Raw genomic sequence first — 21,169 nt, 5'->3', positions numbered from 1 at the left:
TCAGCATATACTTCAACAGATACAATATATTAGACAATTATACCATAAAGGCAGAAGTACAAAAGAATATGTGGTAAGATTTCTACATTCCACTTAAAAGTGGTAAAAAGTAGATTCTGTGTAGGCTGTGAAAAGTTAAATGTGTATTAGGATAATCCCTAGAAAAACTTAAAAAAAATATACAAAAACATAATAGTCAAAAATATAATAGATACATTAAAATGAAATACCAAGAAATGTTCAAATAACCTGAGAAAGCAGGAAAGAGGAAACAGTGGAACTGAAACAGAGCAAATGAAATGCAAATAATGAAATGATAGACCTAAGTCCAAACATACCAACAATTACATTAAGTGTAAATTGTCTAAACACACCAATTAAAAAATATTATCTGAGGGTATAAAAAATATCATAGGCCGGGCATGGTGGCTCATGCCTGTAATCCCAGCACTTTGGGAGCCTGAGGTGGGCAGATCATGAGGTCAGGAGATCAAGACCATCCTGGTCAACATGGTGAAACCCCAGCTCTACTAAAAATACAAAAAATCAGCTGGGCACGGTGGTGCACACCTGTAATCCCAGGTACTTGGGAGGCTGAGGCAGGAGAATTGCTTGAACCCAGGAGTCGGAGGTTGCAGTGAGCCGAAATTGCACCACTGCACTCCAGCCTGGCGACAGAGCGAGACTTCATCTCAAAACAAAACAAAAACCGTAACTCAGGTATATGCTGTCTACAAGAAACTCATTTCAACTATAATTATATAGGTATGTTAAAAATAAAAAAATGAAAATATGTATACCACACAAACCCTAATCAAAAGAAAGCTGGAGTAGCTACATTAACATCAGACAAAACAGACTTCAGAGCAAAGAAAATTACTAAGACTAAAGAGGGACATTGTGTAATGATAAAAGAGTTAATTCATTAAGGAGACATAAATCCTAAATGTGTGTCCATCTAACAATAGAACTTAAAATACATTAAACAAAAACTAACAAAACTGAAAGAAGAAATAAACTCCCTGGCCAACATGGTGAAACCTCATCTCTACTAAAAGTACAAAAATCAGCCAGGCATCGTGGCAGGCGCCTGTAATCCCAGCTACTCAGGAGGCTGAGGCAGGAGAATCGCTTAAACCTTGGAGGTGGAGGTTGCAGTGAGTTGAGATTGTGCCACTGAACTCCAACCTGAGTGGCAGAATGAGACTCCTTCTCAAAAAAAAAGACATAGAGAAACTTATAATTACAGTTGGTAACTTCAACACTCCTCTTTCAGTAATAGAACTCATAGACACAAAAGTAGCAAGGATATAGGAAAAATAAACAACATGTCAACCAAATGGACTAAAAGAAATTCCCATCAGTAGGGGAATGGTTTGAATAAGCTGTAATAAATAACATTTACAACCAAGGTTTCTACATACTACACAACTCTAGGGGTCCTTGCACATAAACTTTCGAGTCATGTGGTGCATAACCTCCTTAAGTGTATGCAGTGGTCCTGCCCACACTGTAGAATGTTATGCATCCTTTAGGAAACATGAATAGTTCACTTGGAGGTGTTTTACTATTTTTGAAGGAAAAAATATGCAGAAAAACACATATCATGTCATCTCATTTTTCTAAGACAGTAACAGATGCATATATGTGCATATGTGTGTGTGTCGGCATATGAATATTTGAGAATGTTGGTGAAGTGAAAGGATACATGCAACATGGTTGGTAAGAAGGTAGAAGAAGTGAACAATGTGGGTGGGGAGAGGAGAGCAGTGGACAGAGACTCAAGCGAAAAAAGAAAAATAAAACCTGCATTTCAAAAAACATGACATTTATGCACTTATATAAAATAATGAGTATCTGTAAAAAATAGTTTTTAAAGTAATTTCAAATATAAAAAAGAAAAATATTATTTTATTCAGTTGCTTAAAACTTTTCAATGATTTCCTGTTGCACTGTAAATAAAATCCAAACTCTTTACCAAGACCTACGTGATCTGGTCCTATCTACCTCTCCAGACTTATGTGCTACTACTCTCCCCTCCCCAGGCAAGTCTCTTTTTGGACAGAAGGACTTCACAGTCGCAGTTCCCTCTACCTCGAATGCTTTTTGCCACTGGTCTTTGCATGACTGGCTTCCTCTCATCTGTGGCAAACTCTGATTTGCCTACCCAACAGCCACCCTCTCCTCCTTCCTTACCAATAGGATACTGACTTTAGTTGGGAGAGCAATATGTCCATTTAAAATACTTGATCTCCCAGGCTCCCTTATGGCTAGGAGTGATACAGTTCTGGCCAAAGGGATATAAGTAGAAGTTACTGGCATGGCTTCTTGGCAAGCTTTCTTAAAAGAATGGAACCAGTTGGCATCCTCTGTCTTCCCCTTCCTTTTCTACATTTTTAAGCCATGAAAATGGTTGTGAAGCTAGAACTGAGGTTCTCAAAGTGTGGTCCCCAGATCAGCCGTCTCAGCATCACCAGGGAACTTACATGTGCAAATTATCAGGCATCACCCTGATAATTTCTGAATCAGAAACCCTGGGGGTGGGGCCCAGCAATCTGTGTTTCAACAAGCCCTTCAGGTGATTTTTATACCTGCTGAAATTTGAAAGCCACTGGGCTAGAAAATAGAAGTCTCTTTAGAGATCGCAAAGAAATTGGATGAAGTTAGTAGGCCTCTTGCACCAAACTTGGACTGCCTCCTCTGGACTTGGAGACATGTGAAAAATAATCCCTATTTGGTTAAGCTACTGTGGTTAGGTTTCTGTTACACGCAACTGAATGCAATTCTAATGTTAAATCATTTTTAAAATATCAGCTTAAATGTTATCTCCTTAGGCCTTCCCTGACTGCTCTGCTTATACCCTTCATCCCCACCAAAGTCCTTCTCTATCATCCCATCCTATTTGTTTCCTTTAGAGCACTCATCACACCCTGAAATCTTCTCACTTACTTGCTGTGGTTTGTTTCCCCTTTAAAAATGTAAGCCTCACACTGGTAGAGTCTTTATCTTTTCACCACTGTGCTCCAGCACATTATTAAATAGATAATACACAGTATCTGGCATGTAATGGATGCCCTGTAATTATTTATGGAATGATATAAAGAACTTTGCAATTATACATTCCACTTAAAATCATGTATTTTTCAAATGTTTTCATGAAAAAAAGATTCATTACAGATAATTTCATGATTTTCAGGAAAAAATTTAATTGAAAAAGTAACACTCATGTAAAAAGGATACAATATAAAAAGGTCCTCCATGCTTTCCTATGAACACTTGCTACCCTACTCTTAAGCAGCCTATCAATTCTAAAAACCCTGAACAACGAATAAAATAGCTATGTAAATATTCAAAGCTGTACAGAAATGAGTTGCATGAATTCAGTCTGTCTTTGGCATCCTCATCTTTCCATCAGCATCATTTTTTGTGCTAAATCAATCAAAGTGGGGGACTTGTTTAATAATAAAACTTCACACTAAATTTAAACAAAAACATTCAAATAAAAGTAAAAATTCTGATCAGTTTTCTTATGCATGCCACAAGACACATACAGTTAGGTTTTAACCTGGGAGAAAAAAACATTCCTTCACCCATGTCCCTACTTGCCTCTTCTAGTAATCTCAAGCTTGGTCCAAGACTAACATCACCACAAATAAGTGAGGCCTTTTCTGGCACCAGCCCGTGCACATTTAGGAAACAGATACAGATTGGGTATTCCCTGCAGATACATTTGGGGTCTCTGCTCTCTGCTTGTGGGAGTGAACCAAGAAACCTCAGTGGTTCTTCAATGGGAGAGGTGAATGTTCTTTTATCTTTACCTCATACAAAACTGCTCTGGTCAACCTTTGGAAATCCATACTCCTTGATTATTTCTTTTTGATAAGTAAGTTATTTTGTCATATGTAAGCAAATTATATAAACACATTTCTTTTAATGAAGGACAAAACAATCAACTAGAAGAAAGTATAGTGCTTCCTACTTAGACCCCTGTCCAGTCTTTCTTGAGGGGCTCTTAGGATCTAGATAAGCCACTACTAAGAAAGAAAAGCAGCAAAAAGTGCCAGAGGCAGAGTTGGGGGCTGCTCACTAAGGAAAAAAAGAGTCCTGAGATTTGTCAAGACCATTTCCTCCCTCACAGAATTGGGAGAAATTAGAGTTTCCTGGGAGTTCCTTCCAAATACTTGGAGCTGTAAGAATTTCATGTCAGTAGCATCCAAAGTGCAAACTTTTGAGAAGCTTCCAGAAGCCAACATCAGCCCAACATGGTAGATTTTATTTTTTTTTTCTTTACCAGTGAAATAACATTTTATCCATGAGAGGCAATGACCTTAGTTTTCCACTTGAGCAGCTTCCATCTGAAATTGTATCAGACCCAGCATCAAACGTACCAGCCTTAGTTTAGTAGTGACAACATTCTATAAGGCTGGGCTCTCCCTCATAACAGTGCATCAGAATTATCTGGGGAGCTTGTTGAAAATAATGCAGAGTCTGTAGCTTCACTCCCAGAGGTGCTGATTCAGTGGGTCTTGAGGAGGATCTAGTAATCTGCATTTTCAACAAGGCTCTCCAGATGATTCAAATGGAGGTGGTGTGAATTCTACAATTTGAGAAACATTGGTCTTAGGAGAAGAGGCCAAAATTGCTTCTTTCCCAGAATAAGACCTACGCAGACGGTGACCCAAGAAAGCCAGACTATCCAAAGATCCTCCCTGGAGAGGTCTCTGGTGAGAAGCTCATCTAGACTCCTCCTCAAAGACTCACTCAAGGGTGCGAGTCTCCATAGTGCCCAGCTCTGTAAGTGAATCAAAAATTGGGCCCAGCACTTAGCTGGACTTGAGAATAAACAGCAAAATCTCAAGGTACCAGAAAAGTTTTTGTTGGTACTAGAGGACTATAGTACAATCTTTTACTTTGCTCTGCTTCCTTTTCATTGATGTTGAACTAAGGAAGCCAAATAGACCCACACAGATAATATGTTGTTTGGGTATGGGTGAATGTATACAGCTAAAGCAAATTCTGTCTGGGGAAATTCAGCAGAGTGAATTCCAGTTTGATAAACAGCATCAATAATTGACTGTACATCAATGTATGGCATCTGGATGGGAAATCCCGTGACCTGGATCAAAGACAGAACAGCACATAAACCCACATTACAACTGGGTAATCTGGAATTACTGTATGCAAAAAGATCACAAAAGCCTCAAAGAAATAGTACTCATAAAATACTATAATAGTTGTCTGTGGGTGCCAAATTATGTTCTAGGTACAGCTAAATGCTTCACATACATATTTAATCCTCAAACAACCCTATGAGGTAGGTATTACTATAATCCTTACTTTACAGATAGGAGCACAACCAGGTCTGAGTCCAAAGCCTGCACATGTAACATTCCACAAACTTTCTAGAGAGCAAACTGCTGGTGAGAAAATTACTTGATTCTACATATGGGGGATTTAAGTGAGAATTTCAGAACAATTTATTCAACATCGATTCAGTTTATGTTTATTAAGTGACTACTATGTGATGGGATTAAAGGATTGTGGAACATGGTCCCATGGAAAATTACCTGTTTAATAATACATAGATGACAACCATTCTTTCACACTGTAATTGCTTAGCTCAGGAGGATTTTCCTGATCCTTAAATCTGTTCACACGCTCTTCCCATGTAGTTGTGTAGCACACTGTCCTTCCTTGAGCTTACTTAATAAAATATATTGCAATTACCTGTTTTCTGGTCTCTCTCTAACTAACCCATAATCTCTGCAGATGTACAAGACTGTATCTGTCCTGTGTACTACTATAACTCCAGTGTCCAGCATAATGCCTGGCACATAGAAGAAAAAAAATAGATAGCATTTACTAAATACTTACTAGGTGTTGGGTGCCATGGTAATTATTAACTCACATAATCCTCAAGACAATGATAAAATGATAACTTTTTAAAAAAAATTCCTGTTTTCTAATGGAGTAGAGGGTATAGAGAGATTCGGTCACTTGCCCTAGGTCAAAGCTACTGAGTAGTTAAACTAGGATTTGAGCATGAGCTGCAGGGTTTAGTCCAGTTTTATTGTAGACTATGTATTACTAAATTGATTATTTTACATAGGTACTCCACATTTTAAACCTTGGCTTATATTTAACTATGCTTTATTATCTGTTTATCTCCTAATTCTACTAAAAACAAAGCAAAACCTACCTTACTTCTTTTACCATATGAGGAAACAGCAAGAAGGTGTATTATATATACAAGAACCCCTTTTCTGCCAGCACTTTGATCTTGGAATTCCCAGCTTCCAGAACCATGAGAAATAAATTTCTATTGTTTATAAGCTTTAAAATAAAGCAAAGCAAAGCAAAGAAAAAACAACTTCCTCCCTATTCATGAGTGAATAGTGCCTGTAGATCCCTCCCTCCCCACCTAAGTACTCAACTCCCAATAGATTCCTTACTTCATCTCAGAGAGTTCCCTAGCAGACACCCTCTAGTCTATTGCATGGTAAGGGGAAGGAGTCTCACTCTTGGGAGGCTGAGGTTTTCAAAAACCCACTGGGCCAGTTTATAGGGAAGAAGAGGTGAAAGGATGCCCAGAGCTTGGGGTAGAGTAGGAGAAGGAAAGGAGCACCCTAACAATATACTAGATGCCCACCATGTTTGTTTATGGACTTGCTGAGTTTGAGATGTCTTTTTACCATCCAAAAAGATGTCAGTGGCCTGGCTGAATGTATAAATTTGGAAGTACGGTTGGTCCTTCATATCCATGGGTTTCGCATTTGAGGATTCAACCAACCACAAATGGAAAATATCCAGAAAAAAATAAAAAATAGCAGGCTGGGCACAGTGGCTCATTCTGTAATCCCAGCACTTTGGGAGGCTAAGGCTGGAGGATCATTTGAGCCCAGCAGTTCAAGACCAGTCTGGGCAATATAGTGAAACCCCATCTTTACAAAAATATTTTAAAAATTAGCCAGGCATGGTGGCAAGTACCTGTAGCCCCAGCTACTCAGAAGGCTGAAGCAGGAGGATTGCTTGAGCACAGGAGTTTGAGGCTACAGTGAACTATGATCACACCACTATACTCCAGCCTGGGTGACAAAGTGAGACCTCGTCGCAAAAAAAAACCAAAACAACAATAAAAAATAATACAAATAGAAAACAATATAATGTAACTATTTATAATTATTACTTATAATACCTAACTATTGTGTGAGGTTGTACATAGATTATATGCAAAGACTATGGCATTTTATATAAGGGACTTGAGCATCTCTGGACTGTGGTATTTGTGGGGGTCCTGAGATAAATCTAATGATACCAAGGGACCACTGTAATTTGCATGTAGAAGATATTGAAGCTTGCCTGGAGTCCTCTTGCCCAGAACAAATAACAGGGAATTGATCTACTACTAGAGGTTTTTTTTAGTTTTTTAGTTGCAGAGTGGTTTCCTTTTGGACATCTCTTTGCAAAACCTGTAATTTATACATCATAAAACATATAACTGGTTCCAAGTTAATGCCATGCAACATGGTCCTAGTAATAATTCTTCAACACATTTGAAGTTTCTTGGTTTATAAGTAAATGCATTTTTAAAAATTTTTAATTTTTGTGGGCACATAGTACATATATAGATATACATATATATATATATGGTACATGAAAAGATATTTTGATATGGGCATGCAATGATGCAATGCATAGTAGTCACATAATGGAAAATGGGCTATTCATCCCCCCAAGCATTTATCCTTTGTGTTATAAACAATTCAATTATACACTTTTAGTTATTTTTAAATGTACAATTAAATTATGATTGACTATAGTTACCCTGTTGTGCTATCAAATACTAGGTCTTATTCATTCTATTTTTTGTATCCATTACCCATTCCCCACCTCCCTCTGAACTCCCACTCCCCTTCCCAGCCTCTGGTAAGCTTCTACTCTCTATCTCCATGAGTTTGATTGTTTTGCTTTTTAGATCCCACAAATAAGTGAGAACATGTGATGTTTGTCTTTCTGTGCCTATCTAATTTCACTTAACATAATGACCTCCAGTTCCATCCATGTTGATGCAAATGACAGGATCTCATCCTTTCTATGGCTGAACTGTACTCCATTGTGTATATCCACCACATTTTCCTTATCCGTTCATCTATTGATGGACACTTAGGTTGCTTGCAAATCTTGGCTCTTGTGAACAGTGCTGCAACAAACATGGGAGTGCAGGCATGTCTTCAATATACTGATGTCCTTTCTTTTGGGTATATACCCAGCAGTGGGATTGCTGGATCCTATGGTAGCTCTATTTTTAGTTTTTTGAGGAACCTCTAAACTATTCTCGATAGTGGTTGTACTAATTTACATTCCCACTAACGGTGTACGAAGGTTTCCTTTTCTCCACATCCTCTCCAGCATTTGTTATTGTCTGTCTTTTGAATAAAAGTCATTTTAATTGGGGTGAGATGATACCTTATTTAGTTTTGATGTGCATTTCTCTGATGATCAATGATGTTCAGCACCTTTTCATATGCCTGTTTGTCAATTGTATGTCTTCTTTTGAAAAATGTCTATTCAAGTCTTTTGCCCATTTAAAAAATCAGATTATTATATTTTTTTCTTATAGTTGTTTGGGCCCCTTATATATTCTGGTTATTAATCCCTTGTCAGATTGGTAGTTTCCAAATATTTTCTCTCAGTCTTTTCACTTTGTTGATTGCTTCCTTTGCTGTGCCGAAGGTTTTTAACTTGATGTGATCCCATTTGTCCATTTTTTCTTTGGTTGCCTGTGCTTGTGGGGTATTACTCAAGAAATTTTTGCTCAGACCAATGTCCTGGAGGCATTCCCCAATGTTTTCTTGTAGCAATTTCATAGTTTGAGGCCTTAAACTAACTCTTTAGTCCAGCTTGATTTGATTTTGCATAAAGTGACATATGGGGGCCTAGTTTCCTTCTTCTGCATATGAATATCCAGTTTTCCCAGCATCATTTATTGAAGAGACTGTATTTTCCCCAGTGTATGTTCTTGGGGCCTTTGCTGAAAATGAGTTCACTTAGGTGTGTGGATTTGTTTCCGGGTTCTCTATTCTGTTCCATTGGTCTATGTTTTAATGCCAGTACCATACTATTTTAGTTACTAAAGCCCTATAGTATAATTTGAAGTCAGGTAATGTGATTCATGCAGTTTTGTGTTTTTTTTTTGCTTAGGATAGCTTTGACTATTCTGAGTCTTTTGTGGTTCCACATAAATTTTAGGATTGTTTTTTCTATTTCTGTGAAGAATGTCATTAGTATTTTAATAGGGATTGCATTGAATCTGTAGATTGCTTTGGGTAGTATGGACATTTTAACAATATTGATTCTTCAGTAAGTGTATTTTAATGCTATAGCATCTATCTTTAAGGATCAAGATAAAAGGCCTTTCAGAAATATTTAAGACTGCTATTATTTAGCAATTAACAACATATATAAAACAAATGTCATTAATGCATTAAATCATATACAAACCCAATAAAATTGTAGTATTCTTTCAAATTCATTATCTCCTTCAGATGAAACAAAGCTTCCTATGCCAAATTCCAGCTTAGGAAGGATTTGTCGCAAAATAAAAGTACACTGTCGATTCCAATGTGTTGGGTGTTTAGGTCGCCATTCCATCACTTTACTCTTCAGAGTCCTTTCGATCCTAAGGTAAGAATCCAAAGGTAATTTTATGACAAGTTATAACTCATTTGGTAAATGTAATAAGAGTTTTGTGACTTTTTTTTTTTTTTTGAGACGAAGTCTCGCTCTTGTCCCCCAGGCTGGAGTGCAATGGTAAGATCTTGGCTCACTGAAACCTCTGCCTCCCGGGTTCAAGTGATTCTCCTGCCTCAGCCTCCCGATTAGCTGGGATTACAGGCATCTGCCACCACACGTGGCTAATTTTTGTATTTTCAGTAGAGACGGGGTTTCACCATGTTGACCAGGCTGGTCTCAAACTCCTGACCTCAGGTGATCCGCCCTCCTCGGTCTCCCAAAGTGCTGGGATTACAGGTGTAAGCCACCGTGCCCAGCCTGTGATTTTTATTCAAGTATGAGAATGATACTTTTTGGACTTAGGAGGAAACCAGAGCTCTATAGCTAGAGGTGTCTGCCACCATTCACATTAATGAAGCTGGGGAGAGGCAGGCTCTTACTTGGCTTGGGAAGACAAGAAGCCTCTTGGGGATAGCCAGCAATTAACTCTCCAAGGCACATCTCTTTTCCAGTTACCCGTGTGTAGGCAGCTGCCTACTGGGTGTGATTTGACAACACCTACCATCCGATTACTGGGTTGACATTCCTACTCTTCAAGACCCTCCCTTGACTTGGACATTTTGTTTCCAAGAAACTGCCCTTATGAAAATCCAGACATCTGGTCTGGGATGATGTTAGCAGGGATGGGATTATTACATGAGTTAATTTAGCAAGCAGAGTTGGGAGGAAACAAGGCATTGAACAGGTAAGTTTGGTGATCAGCTTCCCCCTATTTGAATGTAAGCTCCATAAGGGCAGGCATTGTTACCCATATATATCCAGCCCCTAGAACAGTGCCTGGGGATGAATATGCCAGGGAGGAGAGAGAGGGGACACAGTGTGGGTTGGTTGATGGGGCTCTCCTGAAAAGCTTCTCTGTGCAGGATGATTGTGTGGCATTGATTCTCTAACTGCAGTGTATGTTATAGAGGAAGGTGCTGGAGGTCTCTTCTTAGCTGAGTTTATAGTGCAACTAAGTAGTTTGGAGTCTGTAGAGGGTCTCAATAGCGGCTATGCATCAGAATCACCTGTAGCGCCTTATCAAAATGTTTCACCTCCAGATATTGATCCAGGGATGCTCATACCTGTATTTTTAAATAGTTCTATAAGCGATTCTAATGAAAATCAGTTGGGAACCATTTCCCTATTGCATTTCTTCCTTTTTTATTAGGAACTGGGAAATGAGGAGTAAGAATGACAGCTGGGGGGCTGGGGGGAGATGTGTGCTAGTGAGAAAGGGAGTGGTAAAATTGCTTTGGTCATGCTCTGTGTTGCTTGCTTTGTAGTGGCTTCCATGACAGCCTGCTATGTGAGTGTGAGCCACTGGAGGCAGTCAGATCTAGAAGCCTCTGACACACATGGCCTGAGAGCCAGTCCTGCTGCAAAGCCTGTGGCCCTTTGGGCTTGACTGACTGACTTCCTCAGGCACTTATGTGTAGGTGCTTGGGAGGCTGGGAGTGTCCAGCTGTGGCAGTACTGCCGTTTCTACTGCTTAACTGGGACATTTTTACCAGATGTCAAGTCACGGGTCATTTACCTTCATGTCCTTTCAAGAAGTGTTGGCTACTGCATTATTATTACTATAGGCTCAACAGGCATCTATGTTGAGAACTTTCCAGTGGTGGCCCACAATGTTTCCAGAGTTAACTTAGTCTGTCCTATCAAAGAATGCCCTGGATGGCAGAGGGGCCACTTTTCCATGGATGTACCAAGAACCAGGTGGTTCAGTGGAACTTTTTTTTTTTTTTTTTTGCAAGGCCTCACTCTGCTGCCCAGGCTGAAACTCAGTGGTGTGTTGTGTGATCATATCTCATTGCAGCCTCAAAATCCTGGGCTCAAGCGATCCTCCCCCTCTTAGTCACTGAGATTACAGGTATATGCCATCATGCCCAGATATATATATATATATATATATATATATATTTTTTTTTTTTTTTTTTAGTAGAGATGACGTCTCCCTATGTTGCCCAGGCTGGTCTCAAACTCCTGGGCTCAAGTGATCCTCCCACCTTGGCTTCCCAGAGAACTGGGATTATAGGTGTGAGCCACTGGGCCAGCTGGAAATATTATAAACTCCTTTTTCATGTTTCTGTTGCTGATCTAGCAGGTATTTTGAATGGGTGGGTCAGAAGACTGAAAGGTAACCCAACAAGAGATTAGGGGAAAACACAGTACCTATTCCTTAGATCTTCTACCATGCTTTTATCAGTTTCAAAATAAATTATTTCTTCAGGCTGAAATAGACAACCAAAGTTAGAATAGATTCTAGAGACCATGTTTACATCACAGTCACTCCTGGAATGCCAGCTATAATAAGGAGGAAGACAAACCAGGCTTCTGTGGCAAAAACACTCAATTCCATAGGTAACATGCAGACCACAGCATTTTCTTTTATTTTCACACTGCTTCACGAGAATAGGGGATGGGGGATGGGTTTACAAAAGATATATTTTCATGGGTAAAACAGACCTGGCGCCCCAATTCATTTTTCAAACAGGCATTTGACACGCTATGGATGCTACTACCAAATAATCTTTGGCAGCTGCACTGGTGTCTTCCACTGTGACCTTGGTGAAGTCTTCACCTCTCTGTTCTGAGTTTTTAACATAGGGATAATAATAGTGCCTACTGCTCTAGGGTTTTGTAAAGATTTTAAAATAAAGTAATACATGTAAAGCCTGGCACATATGGAATGCTCAACAAACATCAGATATTATTATTATTCTAACATGGTTGATCATCTTCCTTCTTTGATTATTTGTTTCTTTCAGCTGGAAGAAGCCAGTTCATTGTGTATGTATGCACACATGTGCATGCATACACACACACACACACACACACGCACATACACAGAATCCATTTCAACCTCCCCTGTCTCCAAGCCTTTGCCTGGAACAGTGCTATTCCACGTTTCTTCCAGTTCCCTTCCTGGGCAGGATTTTCTGGGAGGAGAGGACTTCTCAAGTTCCTTGCCAACCCAACCCTCAACTCCTTGCAGGTCTCACATGGACAAGAGTGAGGGGCTGGGTTTAGACAGTTTTTACTTTGGGTATTCCTGAGCTGAGGAAGAGGCAGCTGTAGGGACAGGAACAGATGTTCCCCCTTCGTGAGTGGAATGAGGGTTGTGTAAAAAGGAGGCAACATTTGATAGGCCTCTAGGTTCCTAAGTGTGGCCTCCAGACTGGCAACCTCACATCCGGGAACTTGTTCGAAACACAAATTCTTGGCCCTCACCTGAGATCTACTGAATCAGGAACCCTGGGGGTGAGGCCCAGCAACCTGTGTTTCAACAAGCTCCCCTTCCGCTGGCTCTGATGCCTGCCATGGTGGAGGAGCACTGGATTAGAGATGGTCCCAGGCACAGGGAGGAGCCCCACAGTACAGCATGGTAGGAGATGGGAGATACTGAGGAAGGGAAGGATGACTTTGTGTCATCTTGCAGGAGCCGGCAGCTATCTCACACAGGATAGGTGGACGGAATTCCCTGATTACTGTCACCAACGGCTGTCTACTCCTCACTGGGCAACTCCTGTGGATTAGTTAGGCCACCTTCAGGCCTGAAAAAGAGGCCTGGTTTATGCTGACTTGAGAAGTTTATGGTGTGTTTATCCTTTCCTTTTCTGGCAAAGGCCTCTTTCTTTCTGGGCACTCATGTCCTTCAAAACTTCAAGGGGATTTCCCTGTTAACACCACTTCTGAGTACCCACATTCTCCTCATGCACATTCAAATTTGTGTTCACAATTGTGTGTAATAGTGTTCACTCTAGATAGTGGTTTATTCTGGGATGTATGTGGCAAGGCAGAAGATGGAGGGCCATGAGCCCACAGGAAAGAAGTAGAGATACAAGCTAAACACAACTATGAGTTTTATATTTATAGATTCAACTTGGCAGAAGGCTTTAGTTTCAGCCCTAAGTCAGAGTAGCTTTTACAAATACAATTTTGATCACAGCAGCCCTTGCCTTAGAGATGCTGGCTTCTGTCTGCCCTGAGGACAAAGGCCCAAACTCTCACCAGGACTGTCCACCCCAGCATTGGCCAGCCTGGCCTTTCAGCTCCTGGACAGATATCTCCTTGTCACTAAAGGTCTTCCCATTCACTGTTCCTGCTATCTGTCGGGACCATTCTCATTCCTGACTTTTATCTAGGCCAGCTCCTGCTCACCCTTCCTCACTCATGTTTCTCATCACTCTTTCCCAGGAAGCCCCTACAACTCCCCTCCCTCAGGGCCTCCTGCTGTGCACTCCCCAAAGCACCATAATATCTTCTGTAACAGCATTCATTGCTCTGTACTGCACTTGCTTGTTCCCTTCTGTTTCTTCCTCTAGAATCCAAGTTCCAAGAACACTGAGATATGTCTTTTTTCTTGTAGTATCTACATCTAACGTAACACTGGCTCATAGTGGGAAATCAATAAATATCACCTGAATGAACAAGAGAATGATTATACATTAAACAAACAAGAGCCTCATCTTGAAATAGATTATTCTCCCCCAGGAGGCATCAATGCTTTGGTCACAGCTTTGGGATGGGCAAAGCAAGGTATGGACTCTAGAGGCTTTAAATGTGGCTTGCTCAAGAGAGAGAAGCACTTTTCCCTTTCTTTAAAATGACTTTTCAAGTAGGAAATATAAAAATACCTATCTATGCTTGCATCTGCATGGAGAATGTTAGAAGGATGCACAAGAAACTACTGACAGTGACTTCTTTGAGAGCGGGAAAGAGATGTTGAATAAGAAAGAAACCCATCACTTTTTTTTTTTCTTCGACAGAGTCTCACTCTGTTGCCCAGACTGGAGTGCAGTGGTGCAATTTCAGCTCACTGCAACCTCTGCCACTCTGGGCTCAAGTGATTCTCCTGCCTCAGCCTCCTGAGTAACTGGGATTACAGGTGTGCACCACCACATTCAGCTAAATTTTTTTGTATTTTCAGTAGAGACGGGATTTCATCATGTTGGCCAGGCTGGTCTCAAACTCCAGACCTCAAGTGATCCACCTGCCTCAGCCTCCCAAAGTGCTGGGATTACAGGCGTGAGCCACCGCACCCAGCCAGAAATCCATCACTTTATACACTTGGGCCCTCTTTGATTTCTTCCCCCACAGCCACCATGCATTCTTTTTGATAGTGTGAATTGCCTTGAATCTATACAGGCAAACATAGAGAATAATGTAATGAACATCCACCTAGCATACCTACCACCTAGCTACATCTGATCTTTGCATTCTTCCATATTTGTTTTAGACTTTTAAAAAATAAGTAAGATACTACAGACAGACTTGAAGTACTCTGTATACTGCTCCTTGATCTCATTCCTTTTTTTTCTCTCCCCAAAAGTAACCTCTAATCTGAATTTGGTATTTATCATTCCCATGAATGCTTTTCTACATCACCACATATCTATGTATACATAAACCATATACAGCTTTCAAACTCCACATAAATGGTTTTGTACTGTATGTGTCATTTCATGTCTTTTTATTTTGCTCAGCATTACATTTTTTATATTCTTTCATGTAGATATGCATGACTCTTGGCCAGTGATTCTCAACCTCGGCTGCACATTGGCATCAACTGGGGAACCTTCAAAGCTCCTGGCATGTGGGTTCCACCCTCAGAGATTGTGATGTAATGCACTGACAGTCAAATTGGGAACAACTGTAAATTGGCTCAGTTCATTCATCTTTTATTGCTGTACAGAAGATTTCATTGTATAAGTACTTCACAACTCATGTACTGATTTCTAGTTGATGAACTGTTTCAAATTTTTGTTATTTCAAGCAATTCTCTAATGAATGTTGTTGTACTTGTCTCCCCGTGAATGTTCCTCTGAGGTATATACTGAGAAGTTTGAATTGGCAGATCAAAGGTTGAGCATCTTCACCTTTACCAGGTATTATCAACATATTGTTTTCCAAAGCATTTACAGAAATGTGTGCTCCCACCACTTCTCTGCCTCTTTGACAACACTCAGTATGATCACACATTTTTTTTTGCCAATTTTATGCATGTGAAATAATTTTATTGTTTTAGTTGTTTATTTATCTTAGAGAAAAGGTCTTGCAGTAGGCTCCTAGGCTGGAGTGCAGTGGTGCGATCATAGCTCACTGTAACCTCAACCTCCTGGGCTCAAACAGTCCTCTCACCTAAGCGTCCTGAGTAGCTGGGACTACACTTGCGCATCATCACCATGCCTGGGTAGTTCTTTTGTTTTTATTTTTAGAGACAGGGTCTTGCTATGCTGCCCAGGCTGGTCTCGAACTCCTGGCCTCAAGTGATCCTCATGGCTTGACTGCCCCAAGTGTTGGGATTACAGGCATAAGCCACCATGTCCAGCAATTGTTTTATTGTTTTAAATTGTATTTACTTGATTATGAGTGAGGTTTAGCATGTAAGTTACTGCTTCTATGAATTGTCTTTTGCCTAATTTTTCTATTGTTCTTTTGCTCTCTCTTATCCTTTCTCTCTCTCTCCCTCCCTCCCTCTGGGCTCCTGTCTCCTCATTTGTGGACTGTGCAATTGCCGACACCCTGCCACAGCGTGGCCCTCAATCCAGAAACAGCTGTTGACATGGTATTTCTAGTGCCTTCCCAAAGTAATACTGAGTACATCACAGATCCATTAGCCAACCCATGTAGTGATTGAGTTACTTCTTGGTCTCCTGTACCCTGAGCCCCAGACAGTGAGTCTACAGCTTTCCTTCCCATCTCCTTTCAAAAATAGGGAAGTAAAGTAGCCCCACCACAGTCCCTGTCTTTAAAAAGTGATGCTTGCTCTGGTTCTCTGGCTTTCATGAAGCATTTTCAGATCTTGCTGCCATCCCTGCTCCAGCCTACTCACTGCTAGTGTTTCTGTCCTGTTTCTATTCCGTGAGACAACTATCATGGTTGGGAGTCCAGAAAGCTTTTTGTCAATTTTTCTACTTGATCCTTACCATAGATATGGCACAGGAGGGCTAGGTCAGAGTTAGAACTTACTACACATCTTGAACATTATATGTTATGTTTTATGATGAAAAAATTTTAAATTCTATTTTAGCATCTAAATTTGCATTTGAGATGTCACTTTCTTCTCAATTTATTTTTTCTGCAAGTAGGGGAAAGAGCCCGTGAGCTGGATGGCAGAGAAAACTCGTTTTTAAATTAATATTGCCAAATATTTCAGTAACCAACCAACTATAAAACATAATAAGAGCTGTCACAATTAGTAAAGATTAGAAGCAATGGTAACTCTCATACAGACACCCCTGGGAAAATATGATTTACCTGTATGCTTTGTATTTTTGTTCCTTGAACGTTTTTTGGAAGCAACTGCTTCCAGAAACTTTCCTTTGAATAGTCAAAAAATACAGCCATTGGTGTATTATTTTGTTGAATATTAAACCAGACCTATGAAAACATTAATATAACATTAGTGTAGGTCCATAGGAACACAAGGCCCATTGTTGGTAAGGAAGGAGCAAAATTTTACAGTCTTACTACTCAATGAAGTGGCAGAATCCCAGCGGGGTTCTGAGGCAGGAGATAAAGAGATTCTAGGGTTTCATGATCATTAGACTACCTCAATGGTTCTCATCCTTGAAGGCACTACACAATCACCTGGAGGAGCTTTAGTGATAAAAGATTGCCCCGGCCCCATGCCCTAGGGAATCTGATAGACTATCTATATTTAAAGTTCCCCAGGTGATTCTAGTGTGTAGCCAGGGTGACTCTAGAGGAGATAACTCAAGATTTTTTTTTCCCCATATACTTACATTTCTATCATCAAACAAACAATCTACACTTTTTAAGGGACAAAACGGGTCAAACTGCTTATAACATTGGCCAGTTGATGGATTCCAAAGCAAATATTCATTAGTTTCTTGAGTTACTACATAAGCCACATGCCCCTGTATGAGAAAAAAGAAAGTAATTTTTGGTGGATTTAAATAATTTCTATATATGGAAATTATACTGTGATGATTCTGATTTTTAAAGCCTTTTTTAGTGGAGTGTGGTGGCTTATGCCTGTAATCCCGGCTCTTTGGGAGGCTGAGGTGGGAGGATCACTTGAGCCCAGGAGTTTGAGACCAGCCTGGGCAACATAAGGAAACCCTGTATCTATCACAAAAAATTTTTTTTTAAATTTGCTGGGCACAGCGGCACACACACCTGTAGTCCCAGCTACTTGGGAGGCTAAGGTGGGAGGATCGCTTGAGCCTGAGGAGTTGAGACTGCAATAAGCTGTGATAATGCCACTGCCCTATAGCTTGGGTGACAGAGTGAGATCCTGTCTCAATAACAAACAAACAACAAAAATAAATAAAAGCCTTTTTGAGGGCTTTTACATTTTCTTTGAAATAAAAAAAAAAAAAGAAAGAAAAAGAAAAAACAAACCAAAGCTCCAGAAATCCTCAGCCCCAGGTTAGCATGAGGATTCAGATGAAACAACTTGTGAGCCAGTGCTGTCATGTATGGTCCTGCAGAGTGTGCCCCGATGGCAACACAGCTGCTGTTTTAACAAATCAGTGCATTACAAGGGTTTCCCAACAGATAGTACTGCAGTGTTTTGAGGTAGGGCACTTTTGTCTAATTCATACAAGATGCTATATGGACTATCCCTGCTTTGGTTAGAATATATTTGGAGACTGAGGGTGAACACCAGGCAGAGATAGGAAATGGAAACTGGCTTAAGGCTCTGACAAAACCAAGTAAAGTTAAAAAGCCATTAAATTAAATTTGGGAACAAGATTTGCAATTAGAAGCTAAAGGGAAGTATGCAGGAAACCAGTCTGAGGAATAAAAAGTAGTTATTATGTTGTTATTATTTTACTCTGAAAGATAAGACCTTTTGTAGTATAAGCCTACCCTACCAAAGAATAAAAATTTTTAGGTAATAATAATAATGAGACTATTTAATTTATTGAGTATTTATGTGCATCAGATATTATGCTAAGAATTAACACTAACTTTGTCACTTTCATTCACTCCAAATTCTGGGAGGAAGGGTTATTATGCCCATCTTTCATATAAAGAATCAGAGGTTAAGAGCCTTGTCAAAAGAGCCTGTGAGTGGCATTACTCCTGTCTCATGAGGAGGTAACTGAGGCTCAGAGAAGTAAACAAGGCTGAGATCATACAGTTAGTGGCATTGCTGGGTTTTTTGTCTGTGTGTGTGACAGGGTCTTGCTCTGTTGCCCAGGTTGGAGCGCAGTGGTGCCATTATAGCTCACTGCAGCCTCGACCTCCCAGGCTCAAGCGATCTTCCCTCCTCAGTCTAAGTATGTGGGACCACAGGTATGTGTCAGTATGCCTGGCTTATTTATTTATTTATTTATAGAGGTGGGGTCTCCCTGTGTTATCCAGGCTGATCTTGAACTCCTGAGCTCAAGCAATCCTCCCTCCTCAGCCTCCCAAAGTGCTGGGATCATAGGCATGAGCCACCATGCTCAGCAATTGCTGCATTTTAAACCTGTGTCTGACTGTCCCCCAAACCCATATTATTAAAACTACGCTGTGCAGCCTGCTCTCCTCGACTTCACAGCCCTTGCTCTTGGTCACTGTGCTCATCATCTTTATAGTAAAGAGGAGGCTTTACTTTAACCCCATGGCTGAGGTGAAACTGTGCAGGGCTACCTCCTGCAGTGTTGGTCCACAGGTACTAACGCAAATAGTTGCCAAAATATTGTTGACTGTTTACTGCCATCTAGTGGCACTTACAACTATGGCAGGAGATCATATAGAGGGAATGAACTTCTATTAATAGTTAAAAAGCTTGGCAATGAAATAATAAACAATGCCGAGAGGATACAGGGAAATAAATCATCATGACAAAAACCATAAGGCAAGACTGTAAATACTGACACTTAGCAAGATACTCATGGTAGGGCTAGAAACGGTTCAGAAATGATAGCTTTCTGGTGGTACAAATGTAGAAGAAGCATATAAATTAAGCTGTAAACATTTCAGATAGGGAAACATTAATTCCTGGCTCACTTCTTATAAGATTAAAACCTCAGCAATGGAGCATGAGGAGAAGTGTTTTTTTTACAGATCTTAAAATACACTTATTAGAAACATATGATGGGCTGGGCACAGTGGCTCATGCCTGTAATCCCAGCACTTTGGGAGACCAAGGCAGGTGGATCACCTGAGGTCAGGAGTCAAGACCAGCCTGGCCAACATGATGAAACCCCATCTCTACTAAAAATACAAAAAATTAGCCGGGCGTGGTGGGTGCCTGTAATCCCAGCTACTCGGGAGGTTGAGGCAGAAAAATCACTAGAACCCGGGAGGCAGAGGTTGTAGTGAGGCGAGATCACGCTATTGCCCTCCAGCCTGGGCAGCAAGAGCAAAACTCCCTCTCAAAAAACAAAAATAAAAACAAAAACCATATGATGATCATGGTGGTAATGATGGATAACAGCTGCCACAACTACACTATAACTATTACTACATTACCACCACCATCACCACCACCTTTATTGAGTCCAGGTGCTGCTCTCAGTCACTTAATATGTACTAAGTAATTTAATATTCCCAGTAACCCTATGATGTAGCACTATTTTTAGTACTCTTTTACAGGGGAGAAAAGCAAAAGGAAATCAGTCTTTACATTGTAGAAATTTTGATGAACCAACATTATCCCCTTAACTAATCATTGCTTGCCCATGAAATTCCAAATTAGTTTGTGAAGAGATGGAAACCTGGGTTTGAAGTCTTCTAAACTTGCAGCTGAAATCTGATTTCCTTTTGCTTACATTATTTCAATACGAACTCCAGCACTTACTTCTAACGCTGACGTTCCCAAGAGGACCAGTGCCTTCTTTCCAAAATACAGAAAGAAATTACAGAGAAGGATGGCATGCTCCTCCTTATTTCCGATAGCTAAACTGATGCAGTGCTAAGACAAAACAAAAGCAATAGGAACAAAAAAAGAAAAGTGCGGGAAAATTGAGTAACGCAAGCATCCAACTGATGTGGAGCACCTGTACTCACTCCAGTTCCAAACACATTTATTTTTACCAAGTTGCTAAGTTGACAGCAGAGCAGACAGCTCCAGCTTTGCTAGGGCATTAGAGGAAGAGAACATTGACTTGGAGCATTGGGGCCACCTTTATTATAGAACACTTAATGTAGATATTGTATAGAGTGACCAGACAATTTATACCCAAAATGGGATGTTTTTGTTTAGGACAAATATTAAAGTGCCCTGGGCAAGCAGGGACATATGGACTGGTATTTCGAGGAACCTTATCTGATAGGGAATCATATAGTGTTTGTAGGAAGTGATCCTTTGGGCTGTGGAGCTACATTCTGTCCTGTACCAATATAGTACTGTCAACTCAAAGAAAGGAAGAACTCTGAGTTGGATGTTAATCAGGAAAAGTGACTGAAACGTCTTCAACTCAAAGAGCTGAAC

At 40.3% G+C, this 21,169-nt stretch overlaps 1 protein-coding gene and 1 long non-coding RNA gene across 3 annotated transcripts in view; one reads left to right on the top strand and one right to left on the bottom strand.

Annotated features, from left to right (window-relative positions):
• Nucleotides 1–21,169, top strand: part of LOC104008264 (uncharacterized) — a 170,331-nt gene that overhangs the window by 56,301 nt on the left and 92,861 nt on the right. The gene's annotated exons all lie outside the window — the stretch shown is intronic.
• CC2D2B (coiled-coil and C2 domain containing 2B) overlaps nt 3,185–21,169 on the bottom strand; it is a 170,277-nt gene continuing 152,292 nt past the window's right edge. Inside the window, 6 exon segments of the mRNA XM_054660392.2 lie at nt 3,185–5,116; nt 9,502–9,679; nt 11,947–12,005; nt 17,035–17,157; nt 17,523–17,657; nt 20,537–20,650. Of these exon segments, the coding sequence (XP_054516367.1) occupies nt 4,928–5,116; nt 9,502–9,679; nt 11,947–12,005; nt 17,035–17,157; nt 17,523–17,657; nt 20,537–20,650 (798 nt within the window). The 3' untranslated portion in view covers nt 3,185–4,927.

The sequence above is a fragment of the Pan troglodytes genome, chromosome 8 (genome assembly GCF_028858775.2).
Source record: "Pan troglodytes isolate AG18354 chromosome 8, NHGRI_mPanTro3-v2.0_pri, whole genome shotgun sequence".
NCBI lineage: Eukaryota > Metazoa > Chordata > Mammalia > Primates > Hominidae > Pan > Pan troglodytes.
The sequence above is the reverse complement of the archived record's forward strand: the minus strand, read 5'-3'. Positions and strand labels throughout refer to the sequence as shown.